At 37.4% G+C, this 21,092-nt stretch overlaps 1 protein-coding gene across 7 annotated transcripts in view; it reads left to right on the plus strand.

Moving 5' to 3' along the window:
- The window catches only part of KATNAL1 (katanin catalytic subunit A1 like 1), a 99,382-nt gene extending 83,555 nt beyond the window's left edge, over window positions 1–15,827 (plus strand). For 6 of the 7 annotated variants that reach the window (XM_074387894.1, XM_074387895.1, XM_074387893.1 and 3 more), the window contains 2 exons: window positions 8,112–8,238; window positions 9,454–15,827. In XM_074387894.1, coding sequence (XP_074243995.1) covers window positions 8,112–8,238; window positions 9,454–9,652 — 326 coding nt within the window. In that variant the 3' untranslated portion in view covers window positions 9,653–15,827. Of the gene's footprint in view, window positions 1–8,057; window positions 8,239–9,453 lie in introns of those variants that run through there. The other variant, XM_074387898.1, reaches the window with a different exon arrangement.
- Window positions 15,828–21,092: the final 5,265 nt, after the last annotated feature.

Below are 21,092 nucleotides of genomic sequence, written 5' to 3' on the forward strand. Positions count from 1 at the left end.
GATTCCTCATTTGATTATTTATTTTTCTCTCTCTTTAAAAATTTTTGGACATCCTTCCCTTGAAAAAGTAGAGCTTAATTCCCCTCCATTTGAATGTGGATTAGACTTAGTGATTTTCTTCTAAGGAACAGAATATGGCAGAAGTAAATGCTAAATGATTTCTGAGGCTAGATCATGAAAAAGATAGTTTCTGCCTGACTCTCCCTCACTTGGATCACATGGGATAATTTGCTCTTGGGGAAGCCACCTGTCATTCTTGGAAACATGTGGAGAAGCCCAAATGGAAAGGAACTGAAGTTTTCCACCAGCAAGCAGTACCATCGTGCCAGCCGTGTGAGTGAGCTACCTTTGGATGACTGTAGTTCTGGTCCATATATTGATTTCAACTTCCTGAGAGACCTTGTATTAGTCAGGGTTCTACAGAGAAACAGAACCAACAAGATGTGTATATATAGAGAGGTTTATTTTAGGGAGTTGGCTCGCATGATTATGGGGGCTGGTAAGTCCAAAATCTGTACCCTGAGCTGGCAGGTTAGAGACCCAGGAAGAGCTGATATTGCAGTTCAGGTCCAAAAGCTATCAGGCTGGAAACCCAGGGAGAGCCAGTGTTGCAGTTGAAATCTGAAGGCCATTTGCTGAATTTCCTCTTCCTGTGGGGGTGTTTAGTGTTGTGTTTTATTCAGACCTTCCATTGATTAGATGAGGCCTACCCACATTAGGAAGGGCAGTCTACTTTACTCAAAGTCCACCAATTTAAATGTTACTTTCATTGAAAAACATTCTCACAGACAGATTCAGAATAATTTTTCGTTTTTCTTTTTCATTTTTTTTTTTTTTGAGACGGAGTTTCACTCTTGTTGCCCTGGCTGGAGCGTAGTGGTGCAATCTCAGCTCACTGCAACCTCCACTTCCTTGGTTCAAGCAGTTCTCCTGCTTCCGCCTCCCAAGTAGCTGGGATTACAGGTGTGTGCCACCATGCCTGGCTAATGTTGTATTTTTAGTAGAGATAGAGTTCACCGTGTTGGTCAGACTGGTTTTGAACTGCTGACCTCAAGTGATCCACCCACCTCCGCTTCCCAAAGTCCTGGGATTAAAGACCTGAGCCACTGTGCCCAGGCCAGAATAATTTTTCATCCACTCTTTGGGCACCATTGCCCAGCCAAGTTGACATACAAAATTAACCGTTACAGACCCCAAGCTAGAACTTTCTAGCTATGCCACTCTTAAATTCTTGACACACAGGAACTCTGAGGATAACAAATAGTTATGTTAAGTCTCTAAGTTTTAGTGTAAATTTTTATTCAGTAATAGATAATCTACTTTATTGTTTTTTGTCAGCTAATTTTAGCATTTGATTCATTTCTGTTAGCTACTTTTTAGTTTTCTTGAGTGTGGACCATATTTTTCTGCTTCACATATCCAGTAATTTTATTGTATGCACTACATTTGTAGGGATTACAGGTTATATATTTTCCTTTAAATGGTGTTCTGTCAGGCACTCAGATTACTGGCAGAACTAAGAAAAATCAGTATTCATTTCTTTACTGCCTGTTGGCTAATACATGAAAACAGTGTTCTTTATATTCTGTCTCTTTTTATAGTTGTTTACCATAGGAGGGCAAGTTTGGTAACAGTTATTTCAACATGACTAGAAGTAGAAATTTCATCTTTGAATTTTGAAACTTAATTTTTATAACATATTCCTTGATCACTTTTTTGACTAGACCCCAAGGGTATATAACATAATCAACTGATAGATTTTTGGCTCACAGATTCCATCTTATATTATCTTTTCTGGCTGTTACTCTGTATTCTATTAATTTAATAATCTCATTATTTAAAAAGAAAACTTTTCTTTTTCTTAAAATAGTGCTTAATTTGGCTGGGCTAGGTTAAAACTCCAGTAAAACAGTGGAATGCATGAGCCAAGGGCTCTGCACAGTATTTTTGGAGTGGAGAGGGAGGAATCATAAATTCTGACTGGCATACTTAGCGAAGATTTCATGAAGGAAGTTGCATTTTAACGGAATTTTCATAGAGAAAAGTAGAATCGAAGTCATGGGTGCTTGAAAATGACTAGATAGATAGGTGTTGGGGCTGGAGCCAACTGATAGATAAAAGGGTCTGGAAGAGATTGAACAATAAAGAAAATTTAAGAAGATGAGAGATCTGAAAAGAATGATTTTGGAAATCCAGGATAAAATTAATGAAAAGAAACATAGAATGTGTTAAAATTTTTTAAATTGGACATTTTATGAACAAAAGCAACTGTGAATTAGAATTTTTATTTGAAAAAGGTAAGGATTACAAGAATCAGGATAGATGAAACCAGAAAGCCATCATCTAATGTGCCTTTTTATGTAATTTCCATAAAGAAATGTGTATATTTCTTTAAGAATTAGAACTTGGCAAGAATATATTGGCAAGAAAAGCCAATATATCACTTGCTCTTGTGGTTTAACAAATAACTTCAAAATGTAATGGGACAAAGTAATCATACCATTGTGCTGACATCGAAAGGGGCACTGTGGGGATGGTTTGTGTCTGTTCCGTGATTCCTTGGGTCATGGCTGGGGGCAGCTGCACAGCTGGGGCCTGGGATCCTCTGGAATGTCTTCATTCACATGTTTGGACCTCTGCTGGGACTGTTTCTCAGGAGCACCTACGTTTTACCTGTGGCTATTTGATGTGGCCTTGGGATATTTGCATCTCATAGATGGTAGCTCCGTGCTCCAAATGTGATTGTTCCACTGCATAAGGTGGAAATGGCATCAGATTTTATGAATTAGCTTTGGAGGTTATATAATGTCCCTTCTGCTCATACTTCCGCCATTCTCAGGCCCACACCAATCAAGAGAAGGGGAATTAGACTGCCTCCGGGTTGGGGACTGGTAGGGTCACATTGTAGAAATGGGTGTGGGATGGGAGATACCTGTTACTGCCATCTTGGTAAATACAATCTGCTTTACTCAATGGCAAAATCATAGGCACAAGTGAGTTCTAACATCCTTACCTTAAGGCTTTTCTCATTTTAAGCATCTATTATGGCAGCAGCTACCTGGTGAGCCCAATGTACTCCTTCCTCAACTTCCCTTCATTTAATTGTTTTACTTTTAGGCTGACCTCCTAAACACCAAGGCATTAGAGTCCTTTTGACTCAGAGTGACTCTGACTTCCTATTACATCAGGATCAGAGTCCTTTTATTTTTATTTTGTTGTTGTATTCCTTTTACTGCAAGTTCACACCGTATGTATCCTATCTGTGTCTGTTTGCATCTATCAGTATTTTATTGTATTTTTCTACTTTGTACCCTTTTTTGCTCATTCTGCTGCACACATGCTTCCTCCTACTTCCGTGTCATTATCTGTGGTACTCCCATTTCCCAAGTTCTCTCTTCACTTCTCTTTAAATTTTACCCTTTTCAAAGCCAGTGTTACAGCATGTGGGTGTCATGCAGTCTTCTCTCCCTGGCCTGTCTTGTGTCCCCAGGTGTTTCATCTGGGTTGCTGCTTTCCTAGATGTCTCTCGAGAAAAGGCCACTTCTGTCTCCCCAGAGTCCTATTTGTTGATTGACTGGTGGTGGGGGCAGTGAACATTTACTGAGTACTTACCGTGGGCCAGGCCTTGTATGCATCAACTCACTTAACCCTCATGACAGCTTTATAAGGTAGATTCTGTTCTTATTTCACTTAGCAAACTGATACACCCAGAGGCTAAGTGAGAGCAGGCATATGATTCCAAAGCCCAGATAGGCAGGCCCAGAACATAGTGTTTTTAACTCCACTGGACTGCCTGGTGGATTCAAGAGGGGTTGTTTAAGGAGTGTATGATTCTTTTAACAACATTTATTTAAATTTAGAATGTGTATTAACGTTGTGATAGAGAATTGGCAGTTCATTACGCTGTCATTAACGACACATTAATCCCTTGTTAAATCTTTTCACAAGCTTATTGAATATCATTAATTCATTTTTATAGAGCTGATAAATTTTAAGACTATTCTGAAAAATTACTGATATAACTAGTATTAAGTTACTTGCCCCCAGAATCATAGTTACTAGGGAAACAGAGGATGCTTCTGGTTAAGGTTCAGCACCACCAGGTCCTCACTTATGATCAGGTTTATGTTCCCAGGTTCATTTTAAGTTGGCTGTCTGGAACTTCATTTCAATGGGAGAATATATTATATTAAACTTGGTGTTAGGATCTTAGGCCAGACACAGTGAAACATCTGATTTACACATACAGTGGTATTCTAATATTGGGCCTGTAAGAATGAAAAGGGGTCTTTGTTCACTGGCTGTCTCTGGCTCTATGTGGAGCATGGTGTAACGATGTTCTTATGTTAACGTTAGTTCTTACCTGGACATCAGGTGACCATGAGCCTTCTGTAGCGGTAGGCACAGGAGCTTCCTCCCCTCACCCCTTCTTGTCCCTAGCCCTCTTGCCTTCAGCCTTACTGGAGGACTTCTTCGGCCGTAAACCACATATTGAGCGGGTATACTCCCTGGGAGCCTGTTGGCTGAGATCCGGGATAGGGGCTTCTGAGATTAGGCAATTGTGTAGGTAGAGGTTTTCTAGTCCTGCCCTTTCTGTTTTCTGGTAATCCCAAATCACACCTGCTTGCTGCTTTTGGCACTGCTCTGCTCAGTCTTACTGTGTGTGTGTGTGGTGTGTGAAATGTAACTCAATACAGAAACAGTTACTAAAATGTTTAGTTTCTCCAGTAGCTGGTGAAGCAGACAGCCCTGTTACCGGCTCCTGGAGAAGTGGAGCCTCCTCGCAACTCAGCAGCTCCCAGTGCGCTTCCTCCCAGCATGGCTCTTCCCTGCCCTCTGCTAGGGGTCACCACTTTTCCATTACGGTGATTTCCTCTTACGGAAATAATGTATTGCTTTTCTGTATAATTTTATCATCTAATAATGTATCCCCAAACAAAGTTTACCTCCTTTTAAACTTTACATAAATGAAATCACATGGATTGTGTTCATTTGTATCTTCTTTCACTCAGTGTACTTTATTTATTTATTTATTTATTTATTTTGAGACGAAGACTTGCCCAGGCTAGAGTTCAGTGGCGCAATCTTGGCTCATTGCAACCTCAAGGTCCTGATCCAAGCGGTTCTTCTGCCTTAGCTTCTTGAGTAGCTGGGATCACAGGCACCTGCCACTGTGCCCAGCTAATTTTTGTATTTTTGGTAGAGATGGGGTTTCACCGTGTTGGCCAGGCTGGTCTTGAACTCCTGACCTCACGATCCACACACGTTGGCCTCCCAAAGTGCTGGGATTACAGGCGTAAGCCCCCATGCCTGGCCTTTTTGCTCAGTGTATTTTAAGATTCATCCATGTTACTACATATAGATGCCACCTTAGATTCATTTTTGTTGCTGTGTGTGTATTCTATCATATTTGTTTGCTAGGGCTGCCATAACAAATACCAAAGACTGGGTGGCTCAAACAACAGAATTTAATTTGTTCACAGTACTGGAAGCTAGAAGTACAAGATCAAGGTGTAGGCAGGGTGATTGCATTCTGGGGCCTCTCTTCTTGGCTTGTAGGTGGCCGTCTTGTCCCGGTGCCTTCACGTGGTCTTTCCCTTAGAGGTGTTCATGTCCTAATCTCTTCTCCTTACAAGGACACCAGTCATGCTGGATTAGAGTCCATATGGCCTAATTTTGTCTTAATTGCCTCTCCTGTCTCCAAATACAGTCACATTCTTAAGTACTGGGGGTTAGGAGCTGCATAAAAATTTTGAGAGACGTGGTTCAACCCATAACATCTATTATGTGATTATATTGAAATGTATCCATCATGTTATTTAGTGGACATTTTTATTTCTTGTTTTAGGCTGTGATGAACTGTGCAGCTACTCTGAACATTTTCATACATGTGTAGTAGTAAGAATGCCAGAATGGAGCATTCCATCCTAGGAGTGAATTGCTAGGTTGTGCTGCAATATTGATAGATGAATTCAGTGTGTTTTCCAAAGTGCTTGTGTTGCAGGATCCTTGGTGGCACCATTGCTGGAGTTTTGCTTGAGCCCAGTGTTCACCCACTTGGCCTGGCAGGCTGTGCTCAGCTGGAGCTGCTGGCCCTGATCCCATGCCTGCCACGGGTGAGCCAGGCACAGAGTGGTGAGGGGTGCATGAGTGAGCGAGCTCTGTGGTCTGGCCACTGTGCACAGCCAGGCATGCTGGCTGTTAACTAGTCTTTTTCTTGCTGATTTTTAGGAATTCCTTAAATATTCTTGATACAAGTCTTTGTTTGCTTATATATGTTGCAAATATCTCTCAAATTCTGTAACTTAACCTGTTTTCACTATGTATACAGTCTCTTTTGATGAATAGAAGTTTCTTATTTTAATGTGGTCAGTTTAGCCATCTTTTCCTAGTTTAGTTGAATTTTTGAATACATGTCTTGAGAATACTTCCCTGAGATCATTCAGATATTCTGTGTTATCTATTAAAATACTTAACAGCTTTGCATTTGGATGTAATATTTCTGGCACTGATTTTCATGTACAGTATGAGGTAGGAACTGATTTCATTTTTTTCCCTGTGGATAGTCAGCTGTTCTTACATCATTAATTGAAAAGCATTTCGGCCTGAACCACCTCTGTCATTAATTCAGTATCTATAATGTATGCTTTTGTCTGCTGCTAGGCACCCCGTTCTGTACTGTTGACCTGTTTGTCTATTTCCACAAGAGTGTCACACTGCTTTGAGTCCTATACCTTTGTAATAAGTCTTGAAATCTGATAGAGCAATTCTTTCCACTTCGCTGATGCTCTTCCAGAGCATCTTGGCTGTTCTTGGTTCTTTCCGTTTCCATGAACATTTGGTATCTGCCCGTTAATTTCTACAGATAGACCTTTTAGGAGAATCTTTGTTGGAATGCTTTGGCTCTGTAAGATCAGTTGGGGGAGGATTGTCAATTAGATGAAAGACAAAACAAAATGAACCAAAAAGTAAACACTGGGAAACTGTTTTAGGTGAAAGAAGATGAATGAAGCATGGTAACTGAATGCAATGTGTTGGTTTGTAAAAGTTACAAAGGCCTGGGACAAATGGGGAAACTTTGCTTTGAATTGTTTGTTAGACACTAATGTACCAGTATTAAATCTCCTGATAAGGGTTAGAAATGTTATGTCTACCTTTTTTCTTAGGAGATACATGCTGAGGAATTTAAGGTGAAGTGTTGTGATGCCTACAGCTGGTGCTCAGTTCAAAAAGTTGGGGGAGGAGAGGAGATGAGGAGGCAGCTAGAGTGATGGCCTAATGTTAGCAATTCACCAAATGTTAGCAATTGGTGAATCTCAGTGAAAGGTGACTGGGTATTCATTGATTTTTCTTTTCCTGTAGATTTAGCATTTTTCAAAATAAAAGTAGAAGAAAATTAAATTTCATTTTGTATCTCAGAAAATAGAGTGCCAAATAAACTAGTAATGCATTATCTCAGTGTGCTGTGCTAAGCAGATTTGCCACTAAAAGCACTAGTGAAATGGCAAACGTGATTGGTTATTTTTAAAATTCTGTAGTATGTTTGAACTTATTCAGTTCACATTTAAATCATACTGGAACACCAAATGTCTGTGGGCTGGTGCTCCAAGTAAAAAATACATTAATGAGCTTTTTGTGCCAATTACTGATTTTCAGGAAATGTTCTTTAAACTACTATTAAGAGTTCTGGAGATCCATGTCGTACTAACAGGTGAGTAAAGTAATTCATAGGAGTTACACTTGATATGGTCTAATTTTGTAACACCAGGCTAAATATTTTTTATGAGAAGCATTTCTGGTGCTTGAAAACTGATATTTATATTTTTCTTGAAGGATCTCAGATTCTTTGTTCTCATAGGAGGTAACCTCACAGTCTATAAAGAAAACCCAGATAGATTTTTTTGGTCAATTTTTAGTTAGTTCAACAGAGGCACATAGAAAGTTAAATGATTCCGTAAGTCATGCAGTGATTGGTAATAATACTAATGGACACACAGTTATTGCTTCTTCTTTGCATTGGCCTCATTTTTCCCCCTGTTGTTAATGTCATTTCTTAGCAAAATTATTTGTAAAGTGAAACATCTAACACCACCACCAAAATCTTGTAACAGCAAAAGGAAGAGCCGAGCTTCTGAAGATCAACCTTCGAGAGGTCGAATTAGATCCTGATATTCAACTGGAAGATATAGCCGAGAAGATTGAGGGCTATTCTGGTGCTGACATCACTAATGTTTGCAGGTATTTTTTTAATGATCTCTGATTCTAGACATTGGTTATAAAGTTGGCAGGAGGACTGCTCTTCAAGTCAGTGTACTTTAGCCCAGTGTCATTAGACATGAAAGCAGCTACCCATATTTTCGAAATGGTTTTCCATTTGTCCTTTGTTCCCATGTAACTTTATTCCTCTATTTTGATCTTTTGATTTTTAAGAAATTGTGTCTAACTTGGTAATAATTAATTTGACAACCTAAGATTACTTTAGCCTTGTGTTGGAGCCTTTCTGCATCAACATAAAGTAATATTTAGTTTCAGCTGGCATTATTTAAACACATGCAGATGAGCAAAAATGATCAGTGTAAGCTGGAAAAATTTTTCCATTTAGCAACATCATAATTTTTAGACAGTTCCTGTCACTCTGTGCATTTTTTTCTTATTTTTCTAACTGTACTTAAATAGACTTTAGTAGCCTTTCTTTAAAGCCATAGCATCTGTTTTTCTCACCTTTTCTGTTCGCATTTTTCCCATGTGCATCTAAGTTTAATGGCACACGATACGCTCACAATAGTTCCTACTGCTATGATAGTAAAATATTTAAGAACTTGAAATTTTTGTTGGCTTGGCCCTCCTGATAGCTTCTTTGTGATTATGAATTATCCTTTTCTTCCAGCCCTTCATATTTATTTATAGTTGGTCCAAGAGAGCTGCAGATGGGATCAGGAGAAGCCAGAGTTTATGCCTTCAGTTGCCTACAAATACTCCATGTAGAGAATTCCATGTCCACTATATGTGGATATTCATGTTTCAGAGGGAGTGATTCCTGGCTTTATTCCTCTATTTAGTCTGTAGACAAACTGGTCTGTGGTTTGAATTATCTTAACATCAGCCATATGTTCACTTCTAAGTGTACAATTCAGTATTTCAAAATTCGACTCCAGTTTCCTAAACTTCTTGGCTGACTTTGAGGAGCAAGTGGGGCAAGGAAAATTCAATACTATTTGAGCTTAACCTAGACTTTTAGGGTTCATTGACTATGTGCATTTTACATTTTTGGTTATTTGCGTCCTGCTTTAACTTCTCTGAGCCCCCAGGGTTTTTCTTAAGTGGAAAATTCTAAGCGGCATCATAAAAACATATAAAATAATCTTTTGATTGTTTTTTCATAACTTTGTTACAATTGAAAGTGTTTAAAACATTTGCAGAAATTACTGTTAACTGATTTTGGTATATTTTTAGGGATGCCTCTTTAATGGCAATGAGACGGCGTATCAATGGCTTAAGTCCAGAAGAGATCCGTGCACTTTCTAAAGAGGAGCTTCAGATGCCTGTTACCAAAGGAGACTTTGAATTGGCCCTTAAGAAAATTGCTAAGTCTGTCTCTGCTGCAGACTTGGAGAAGTATGAAAAATGGATGGTTGAATTTGGATCTGCTTGAATTTCTGTCAGCTCTTTAATTTCTGGTATTTTTGTTTATGAAATGTTAAGAAATTCCTGCAATTTTTAAAAAACCGGTTTGGAATTTTTTTTCAGTGGAATGGTTTTCACTTAAAGGAAAAAAGTCTGAAAGTGTAAATACTACTAAATGTAGTTGAGAAATAAGAACATTTCATGGAACGGTTTTCACTTAAAGGAAAAAAGTCTAAAACTGTAAAGAATACTAAATGTAGTTGAGAAATAAGAACATTTCATGGCGAGAGTTTGCTAGTCGCCCTCAGCTTTGTGCTGGTATTCCACATGTTCCTGCATTAATATTGCACGCCCAAACCAATCTATCAGGGAGGCTGAAGAAAGGGAGCAGTGTGCTATTTTAAGAACCTGTTTACAGAAGATTTAAAAAGACCCCTATTTTTCATTTGCATTTGTCTTTTTTTTTTCCAATTCTTTGCTCTGTCAACATGAGGGTCATATCTATATATGTTGACTTTAACATCAAAATCGGATTTGTGTCAAATTCATTATTTATTAAGAAAATAAGAGCATTTTTTGGAAGAAATGATGAATTTACTAGTTAAACCTTTAGAATGTATTACTTACTGTTAGAGTCTGTCTTATGGTTAGAATTTTTATGTCCCCCGTCCCCCACCATTTCTTCTATTAGCTGTTTAAGAACGTCTTGAGCTTTATTCAGGAATATTCTCATGCTCTGTGGTATTTGAATCATTTTGCCGGGTTGTTTCTCTGTCTTTAGTATTTTTTGATGGTGCTTCTTAATGTTGAAAAGGTGGGAAGAATATTATTGCATTAGGTGTAATTCTTCATTCTAGACTTCTCAGTTGATTTTCACTTTTTTTTTTTTTTTTGAGACAGAGTCTTGCTCTGCCACCCAGGCTGTAGTGCAGTGGCATGATCTCAGCTCACTGCAACCTCCACCTCCTAGATCCAAGCAATTCTGCCTCAGCCTCCTGAGTAACTGGGACTATAGGCGCACCACCACACCTGGCTATATTTTCACTTTTCTTTCAAAATATTCAAACAGATATATAGCCATTATTTTTCTCAGCTCCAACATTGTTTGCTTTTTGTTGAATTTGATTTTAGTATTTGTGATAAATACTTTGGCATTCTAAACAAGTCCACTCTCTGTGGCTAACACAAAACAAATAAAATCTTTATAGTTTTGCATACAGCTAGTTTAACAAAACAGCATCATACATAATGACTGATGTTCATTTGAAAATTTTAAAATTTGTCCTTGTCTAGGTTGAGAACTTTTACTGAAAGATACGGATAGAAATCTGACGTGGTCACTCAATTCAGCAGGAATTACGCATTAGAAAGAAGCCAGAAAAAGTAAATGGCATATATCTAATCACAACTAAATGATCCTGGTGTTTGTTTTTATGATTACATGTGTCTTATTAGGCAATTTATTGCTGTAATGGTCAAGCTTTTTAAAATTTGTATTTGATAACATCCTGAATTCTCAGTTTTTAATAGCACTTACTGGTTTAAAACTAAAAATAATACAGCTTTTTGGACACTTAAGCAAGATACTAAGAAGGATTTTTTTTTTTAAAGAGATTTGATTATTTTTTTCCCTGCTAAAACCTATAAATGCCTTACGTTCTTTTCAGATAACTTAAGTCTGACTCTAAACTCCGGTATTCATCTGAGGCTGCAAATTGCCCTTCTTTCTGAGACACAGATTATAAGATGCCAGATTATAAGGCATAATGATTTTATTGTAATTGAATTCTTCCTAAAAATTGACAGAAGTTTCCTTTTATTCATTAACATTTAAAATAAAGAAATAAGTAGTTCCATTAAGATTATTTTGCAAACTATTGCCATTCAGAAATGTACTTTTTTTTTCCCCTGAAGTTTTAGGAGCCATCACTAAAACATTAGTCTTCTGATTGTTAAAATTTGTTTGCATGGGCAGGGTGCGGTGGCTCACCCTTGTAATCCCAGCAGTTTGGAAGGCTGAGTCAGGCGGATATTCTGAGGTCAGGAGATTGAGACCAGCCTGGCCAACATGGCAAAACACCATCTCTACTAAAAATACAAAAATTAGCCGGTCATGGTGGTGTGTGCCTGTAATCCCAACTGCTAGGGAGGCTGAGGCAGGAGAATTGCTTGAACCCAGGAGGTAGAGGTTGCAGTGAGCTAAGATTATGCCACTGCACTCCAGCCTGGGCAACAGAGCAAGACTCCATCTCAAAAAAAAAAAAAAAAAAAAAAAAAAAAAAAAACTTGTTTGCATTAGTGCAAAAGTAGTTGTGGTTTTTCCATTACTTTCAGTGGCAAAACCTGCAATTACTTTTGCACCAGCCTAACAATATTTTAGTTGATTAGTTAGACCTTTTCGGAGTTTTGTATTAAATATTTTGGTGTGCATTTAATTATTTTTCTGAATTCTTTATATAATGACATAGTAATTGTGATTCTTTTAATGACAGTTAAGCAGTACTCAAACTTCCTGGAAGCTTAATTTTACTATGTTAAGTGAAGCTGGTGTGCTTTTTATTTACCTTGTTTCTCATTTTGCCCTTTCAGTGGATGGTAAATGCTTTATATCTTACATCTCTTAAAGGATCTTGAAGACATCCCTCAGGTGTTCTAACTTTTATTTTATTTTGTTTTTTTTATTTTATTTTTTTTGAAATGGAGTCTTGTTCTTGTCGCCCACGCTGGAGTGCAGTGGTGCGATTTCAGCTAATTTCCCAGGTTCAAGCCATTCTCCTGCGTCAGCCTCCTGAGTAGCTGGGATTACAGTTGCCACCACCATGCCTGTTTTTTTGTATTTTTAGTAGAGACGCAGTTTCACCATGTTGGCCAGGGTAGTCTGTAACTCCTGGGATTACAGGCATACGCCACTGTTCCCAGCCCTAACTTTTAATGTACATAACACACACACACATGCACACACACACCCCTCCTAGGATTACACACACACACACACACACACACATACACACACCCCTCCTGGGATTAGACACACACAAACACACACACACACACACACTCTCTCTCTCACCCACCCACACACCCCCCCTTCTCCTGGGATTACAGGCCTGAGCCACTGCGCCCAGCCCTAACTTTTAGTGTACATCACACACACATGCATACACATACCCCTCCTAGGATTACACGCACACACACACACACACACACACACGCAATGTCTTTATTGCAGAACACGGTGTGTTGCCTTACCCAGAATGAGATTGAGTTGTTTTGCTTTGTTTTGTTTTGTTATTCTGTGTTGCAGTAGCAGATTCGTTATCAAAGGAGAAATATTTGGCTCCTTTAATTCCTCCAAAACCAAAACAAAACATGAGTATTTTGAGTTCTGCAGCACAATGATTGTCGGACTAAGTTATGTTTAAGTCTGCTTTGCAGATATCTGATCAGATAGTCCCTTCATTCTGTAGATGTGTGTTGACTGGTCCAAGACACAGTGGGTGGGAGCTTTGTGGACCAGACAAAGCTGGACTAGAGAGTACCATTCCAACCTGGCAGTTTCTCTAATGATTCTGTATAGCTTCTGGTCTCTACTGAAACAAGAGTTTAGATCACTGATGGAGAGGCATAGTACTCTGTGTGCTTTGGAAAAATATGTAAAAGGTTTTTTCCCTCTTTTTTGCACTTTAAATTTGTTTTGAAATTAGAACTGATACCCATTTGTTTGAATAATGTGTAAAACTATTTTAGATCTATTTTAATGAACAATTTTTATCATTTCCCAAGCTGCATACTTATTATAAGCATGACACGTTTACTATAAACCTTTTGGCCCCATAATTTCTTTTTTTAAAGGAAATTAATATTAGTGAAATGTATCAAACAGCTCTTTAATGGAAGCTGCAAACTTCTGGTTACCCAAATAGGCAATAGATGATGGCATCACAGACTTTGTCTATACACTTTCGGGTCTGACCAGTACCTCCCGCAATACCTAGCCATTTTGGAAGGGGAAGCATGCAATGATCTAGCTTTATAGCTCGGGGCTTAATTTGAGATTCTGAGATGACAGTTTTTGTGACGTCATATTTCAGTCTCAAAACATAGGCTGAAAGCACTGATTACTCAAAAAGTGAGCAAACAAATACTTGGTGAATCTACTATGGACAGTCATACAGATACATCGGGGAAAATGTGTGTGTACAATCCACATTTACAATATAATTGTCATTCCTTGACTGCCTTGTGTAGCTTCTGTTGAACATGAAATTATTAGTACTCTAGGTTTTGGATAGTCTGGGTTCATTTGAATTCCTTCCTTAGGAGTAAGCTTTTATATACACTGCTAAATCTGTGATGAGAATCATAAAACAGTAACCAGCTGAGGTAGTTACGATTCACTTTCCCCCCACCCTAATTTGAGATGAAGTGAAGGACCCAGGCAAGTATTTCATGTTGTGTGAGTGGACTTTGGTTCCTTCAGTATTGTCTTGGTTATTGAGTCTTTCTTTGCCAGTGGACTCCCACTCTTCGTTTTATCTTATTAGTGATAAATCACTTTAGGTATATTCTGTATGACAGCCGTCAGATGTTAAGGGTGTATGCTGGCCTTTTCCAAGAAAAGGCCACCTTAACTTGTATGAAGAAAAAATCCTAACTATTCTCTTTTTTGTATCTTTTTTCCTTAGCTGTTTGGATTGTATATTTTTAAGAAACCACTTAATTTGTGATGCACATAATATTTATGTGAATTTAAGAATATGTCACAATAGAAAAAAGCAGAAATTATAGTTGGAGGGCATGTTAGGAGGACAACAATATTTAAGCCTCAAATGTTTTACTCTCATCTCCACTAACTGTTTTTACAGAAAAAGCTAAAAACTCTGTTGTAATTACTATAAGTTCACTTATTTATACTTTTAAATTAGGCTTTTCATACTTATTTATTTAATTTTTTAACATTTGCTTTTAATGTTTGTTTCTTAATATAGAAATTGTATGAGTATTTAAAAACTCAAATCCTTACGATGATAGATATATTTTTAAACATTCACCTCATTAACAAATAGATCTTTGAATTTTTATTAGGTTTTTTGGCTCCAGACAACTCTTTAGCTTTAATAATAATTCTAAATTCCCAGTGACTTATTAATAAAAACAGGAAAAATATTCAGATAATGTCATACAATTTATTTTACCTTCCTCATTTCCTGAGAAAATAAATAAATGAACAAAACCCGGATATTGCTTTATTACCAGCAGTGTATAGGTTTTTGTATGTTTGGAAATTTGGCACAAAAATAGGAAATTAGTATAGAGAAATTTCCTTCTTATAAAAGGAAATTTCCCCATTTTATTGTTCAAAACTATGAAATGCACTTTTACTTTACCATATCCGAAATGACAAAATGTCACCCTTTGGAAAACCTGACTCTTTGCACGTGTAATTCCCAGAGTCTACCTCAGTTAACCAGGCTTGGTTTTAGGCAGGAATCAATTGAATTAAATTCATTTCATCATCTATGCAGATTTGTTTCTTTAAGCACATTCTTCTCTTCTGCTGTTTCCCTCCTCCCATTAACCTTTCTTTTTAATCTTAAAATTGTTTAAAATATTTTGTCTTTGTTTCTCTAGCAAAGCATTATATTTCAAATTAAGCCTCTGTGAAATGTCTGAATTACTTTTCTCTTCTTTGTTATGGCCAGCATCATTATTTGGATGTATTGCTTTCTAAGCAGCAGTTTCAAACAGCACACATCTATTTTACTATAGTTTTGTAAATACAAACTAATGTGATGACATTAAAAATTGTGGAGCCTACATGTTCCTACATTCATTCTCTAAACACCTGAGTAACTTTATGAAAACACACAAACCTGGACAAATGTCACATTTCTACTGACAAATGTATATTCATATGATGATATGGCAGCCGGAAGTGGCGCGGGCTAACATGGTTGTGAACACAGTGTCCAGCAGGATCACTGCATGGTATGATGGCTTGTAAGTGCGTTGTTAAGACTTTAGTTTCAGTGTTTGTCTCCCCAGTATTTGAGCTTAATTTAAAGAAAAAGACATTCCAAGTTGTATTTATTAAATATGTTTTTCCTTACATTTTGTGCTGCTACTTTGCTAATCTCATTAACTTAGTTGTGTTTGTGCATAGGTTATAATTTGGTAATAAATTTAGATAGTGTTGGTTGTCATTGCTTTCTTTGTGGTTCATTTTGATCTATAGCCACAGGTGCACTTGCCACCAGTGGGAGCAACAAAACCCTCACTCGTAAGGAATGGCTTTCCCCAGATTGTTGTTCTCATACAATCACATATTGTAAACCTGACATTTTGTATTTGCAGTGCATTATGCCAATAATTTCAAGGTTGATGCAGGTAAGATGTGTATTTTTTCAGTTCTAACTGGCATAGTCAATACACTTGTCTTATTCGTGTAGCACCATTGCAAAGTGGATGTTCCAAATGGTGAATTCTCTAGATGACTAACTTTTACTTTATGACATCCTCCAAATAGTTTTTTTTTAAGTTAATAGACTTTATTTTTATTTTTAGAGCAGTTTTAGGTTTACAGAAAAATTGAGCAGAAAATATGGAGCTCCTATTTACTCTCAACTCCCACCCCCAGTTTCTCCTCTTATTAACATCTTACATTATATTAGTATGATATATTTGTTATAATTGGTGAACTGATGTTGATCCATTATTATTATTCAAGTCCATGGTTGATATTAGGGTTCACTTCGTGTAATACACAAAGCATAATGTCATGTTTTGACAAAAGCATAATGTCATGTATCCATCTTTACAATAGCAGACAAAATGGTTTCGCTGCTCAAAAATTCCCTGTGCTACACCTATTCTTCTTTCCCTCTCCTCCCAATTCCTGGCAACCACTGACCTTTTTACCGACTCTCTAGTTTTGTCTTTTCCAGAATGTCGTATGATTGGAATCACATATTATATAGTCTTTTTAGACAGGCTTCTTTTACTTAGCAGTATGCCCTTAAGGTTCCTCCGTGTCTTTCTGTAGCACCAATAGCTCATTTCTTTTTAGCACTAATACTCCATTGTCTGGATGTACCACAGTTTGTTTATCCATTCACCTACTGAAGGACATCTTGTTTGTATCCAAGTTTTAGCAAGTATGAATAAAGCTGCTATAAACATTCATGTGCAGGTTTTTGCAGGCACGTGAATGTTTATAGCAGAATGTTTTCAACCTACTTGAGTATGAGTGTGATTGCTGGAATGTATGGTAAGGGTATGTATAGTTTTATAAGAAACTACCAAACTATCTTCCAAAGTGGCTGTACCATTTTATATTTCCACTTGCAATGAATAAAGGTTTCTGTTGCTCCACATCTTCACCAGCATTTGGTGTTGTCGGTAGTTTGGGATTTGCCATTCTAATAGCAATAATGATCACAAGCCTAATAACTGTTTCTCTAGGTTCACTGATAGGAGTGTAATGGTAACTCATTGTTTCTATTGCAGTTTCCAGATGAGTTGAACATTTTTTCATATGCTTATCAATTTGAAACTTTGCTAAAGCATATCATGTTTATTCCTTGAGTTTGTAAACTGGAGAATTGGAACTTACCCTTTTCTTTAGGATTCAGAGTTGTTATGAGATCAGTCAGTCCTTTGTTTTATGCCACTCTCTGCGGTTAGTGGAGGGGGTACCAGGGCTTTTTTTTTTTTTTTTTTAATCTCTCTCACTGATTGGTCTTTGAGTTTTGGTGTTTGCTTTTATAACATTTCCTCTGGTCTCTAATCAGCATTTCTTCCTCTCCCAGTGTCCTATTTTCAGCCTTCAGTAAACCTAATAAAATAGTTGTTAGGCTTGTTAGCATCATGTGTAGATGAGTACTGCAGCTTAGGGATGAGGCATGTTGGGGAGGTCTGTTCTTTGGGCTCTAGTACTGTGTGTTGTTTCTCTGGGCCATCCAGAGAAAAGGTCCACCGGGAACACTTCTGGGATCCAAAGATAAAGCTTCTCTTAGCTTTAATGTTGTGTTTGCCCAGACGCCAGGAATTTAACTAGAAATTGTGACGGAAGGTAGATGCATTGCCTGGCTCCATCCCTTCCCAGCATCAGCTGCTACCTTTTCAGTGATAAGCAGGAAGGCAGGGTGGGCTCAAGCCTCACCTGGCTGGTTCCAACAACTGATACAACGACCCTGGAGGCTGGAGGCTGGAGGCTGGTGCTCAGGTGCTCCTCCCCCTCCCTGGCTGGATGTCACAACTTCAACTGCACCTGGCCAGGCAGATGAGGGGCTCCACCTGGGCATTCCTCTGGTTCCTGCTACACCCAGAACAGGGCGAAAAGCAATCAGGGGAGAGAGCACATGTGCCCAGTGGTTACTTCTTACCCTTTTTACAATTGGAAAAGCTCGATGGCCAACTCTTTCCTAGTTTTGCCTTTTCTAGTATCTTATTAACACCTTCCATGTAAGTTTTGAGAGACTCACCAGCAACCTACAGCATTGAGAGCTGAAATTAAGAGCAAGTGACTTGGTCCCCTCTTCTTACAGATGAAGAGTTGAACCCATGAAAATTTAAAAATATGTGTTCAAGATCACATCTGACCTGGAAGCAGAACTTATATGTGTTTCTGATCTTGAAGAATGCTGCAGACGAGGCTTAAAGAAAGCAAGTCAGATGGCAGAACATTTATTAAGGACCTTTAAGACTGTGTAGCAGCTTCCAATACAGACAATTACCCTAGCTGATGATGGTTAAAAATAAGAAATGTACGGTAAGTTGACATCATAGGATTAGAACTAACATAATGTTTACTGTGTGTTAAATACTTTTATTATTTTATTAAATTCATACATTAGCCCTAAAAGATATATTTACTCTTATCCTTTTTCTTCAGAAGAGGAAACTGAGGCTTGTAGAGTGACTTGCCCTAGTTGAATGGCTCATAAGGAGTGTAGAAGGGTAGGAACCTCGGTCAATTTGCTTCAAGAATACATTATTTTGCCATTTTCTAAGATTACTCTCAACAATGTTCAGCACACAAAGAGCACTCTATTTTTAAAATAAATATGTTGCATTCACCCATTTTTCTGAGGTGGTTAATCACTTTTTAATCTTGTTTTTCCCTTAATGATTTATTATCGGATTTTTAGGTAGACTACTCTGATAGGTTCTGTTTCAGAATTTATGGTAATAAGGCAAGAAAAGAGGGCTCTTGTGGGATTTAAATGAATTTGAGACTATTGACTGCCATTTGCTCTGAGTACATATATATACCTGCTGTTTTTAAGGGCAACACTTTATGAAATGAACTAATCATTCTAAGAATTCCCATGAATCATATGGACCACCAAACATAGGTGTCATCGAGCTCTAACAGTTACTTGTATTACTAGGCTCTCCAGCAGTGCTCTGCTCACTGGAAAGGACAGCTTCAGAGTCCTTAGCTGGACATATCGTTGTCATCAGGGCAACACCAAGTCCAACTTTGAAGCACCAGAGTGAAGTTAATTCTGAATGTTCAAAATACCAGTCTCGTCTGAATGTTCAAAATGTCTGTCAATTAGTACTTCTTATTCTTAAACAACTAACCATAGTATGACTACTGTATTCTATAACATAAATCCTGAACTGTGGTGTTAGTAATTATTATGTAATTAGATGTGGATGAATTGAACTTCATTTGGGGTTTGTAAAATACCTCGAGCTATTTTTCAAACATTTTGAAATATGTTTTGTAACATTTCTCAAATGTATTTCCTTTAATTTTTAAACTTTTAAAAGTGTTTATTTAAGGGGAAATTTAATCCATATGTTTCTGATTCATTTTCACTTAACTCATCAAAGTTGTTTCCTGGGAACAATTAGGTTTCTAAGAAGCCTGAGAAACTCTTCTCATGAATTCTGTCAGCCCTTAAAGGCCTTTTTCCAATCAAAACTTTTTCCCCCAAAGATAAATAAATGTGGATGAAATGTTTTAGTTTGATTTACAGTACAAAGCCCATGTTTCAAAATCTAACTTAGTTGTGAATTTAGGATAATAAACTTTATTCTGCCTTTACCATAAGAACTCACTTCATTTGTTCACTTCAGAGCAACTGTCTGCAAAGAGTTTGCAATAACTATGCCCTCTTGAAAACACAGAACATTGTCATTCTATACTGTTTTCCCAAATTCATAGCAAAGGTGACGGAGGTGGGCTGAGCAAACATTGAACTAAGTCAGCTAGTTATTGGGGATCTGCCACTTACGCAAAATGTGTATGCAGTACGTAGTCACATACACGTACATGTGAAAGTAATCACTTAAATTCTTGTAGGCTAACTTTTTTGTTTTTACCTGTGCTTATACATTTTAACAAAATTTATTCTGTATTCTGTATTAATAATTTATTGCGAAGTGACTACTATTGTTCTCATTTCTCTTTAGAAATATTTTTCGCCCAAGATTTAGTTCAACAGGTTTCTGTTGCCTAGCAGTAGGTTTTTGAGAATAGCTTTTGTATAGCTTTAATTGAATGGGTTGATTGTATGAGATCTTCTTAGCAAAAGTAAGGTCATTGCAGTGAAGGTAAAAGGAACTATGCTGACAACTAATTGGACAGAATGTCGTAAGCCACAGTGGCTCCGGAAGAGATTTGCAGAAAACATGGCAACAAATGAAGGGAGTTTGTAGAAGGCAGCTAGGAACTGCATTCAGAAATACTCATGTTAAAAGAAAGGCACCATTTTTCTTGGTTCTCATTAGGGAATTGTTTAAAATACATATTTGCTCATCGCAAGAAATAATAACCTCTTCAGTTCCTACTTTTAGTGGAAACTTCTTCCCTGAGTTGTTTAGTATGGGATTATTAGACAATAAAAAATCTCTATACTTTTCAAAACACACTAATTTCTTTAGTTTGTGCCACAGATGAACTTGTAGTCTTTTAGGAAAAAAAAACGTTTATGATAATTCCTTTTTAAAACCGACACTTAAAATTTTCTTTATTTAAACAAGAATGCAAAACCTCTTGCATTAAGGGAGACTTTTACCTTTTACTTTGTATTTTTTATGTGATAATTATTTACTTTGTAACAGAAATATGAAATAAAGATTTTTCAAAGCAGTATTTGTAGAAATCAAGTCAATGTCTGCCCTTCTGTCTCCCAAAAGCTGTTGGCCTAAGTTAAGAGTCAGTCACAGCTCTGGACCCCATTTCATTTGACCCATAAGGCCAGGACCGTGTTGGCCACTGTCACTCTTACTCTCACCTGGGACAGCACTCTCCAGCCCTTGTTAACAGTGTCTCTCTAGAGTGTGAGTAACACACTGTTACCATGTTGGTAGTTTAAGGATACTTATAGCAGTATTTGTATATAATTTATAAAAAGCCATAAAATATAGAAATTTAAAAGACTATAGTATGAAAACTGAAAAAATAATTTTATTGCTACAAATTCCTTCCAAAAAACGAGTAATATTTTCATTGA

This window comes from Saimiri boliviensis, chromosome 16, assembly GCF_048565385.1.
Source record: "Saimiri boliviensis isolate mSaiBol1 chromosome 16, mSaiBol1.pri, whole genome shotgun sequence".
NCBI lineage: Eukaryota > Metazoa > Chordata > Mammalia > Primates > Cebidae > Saimiri > Saimiri boliviensis.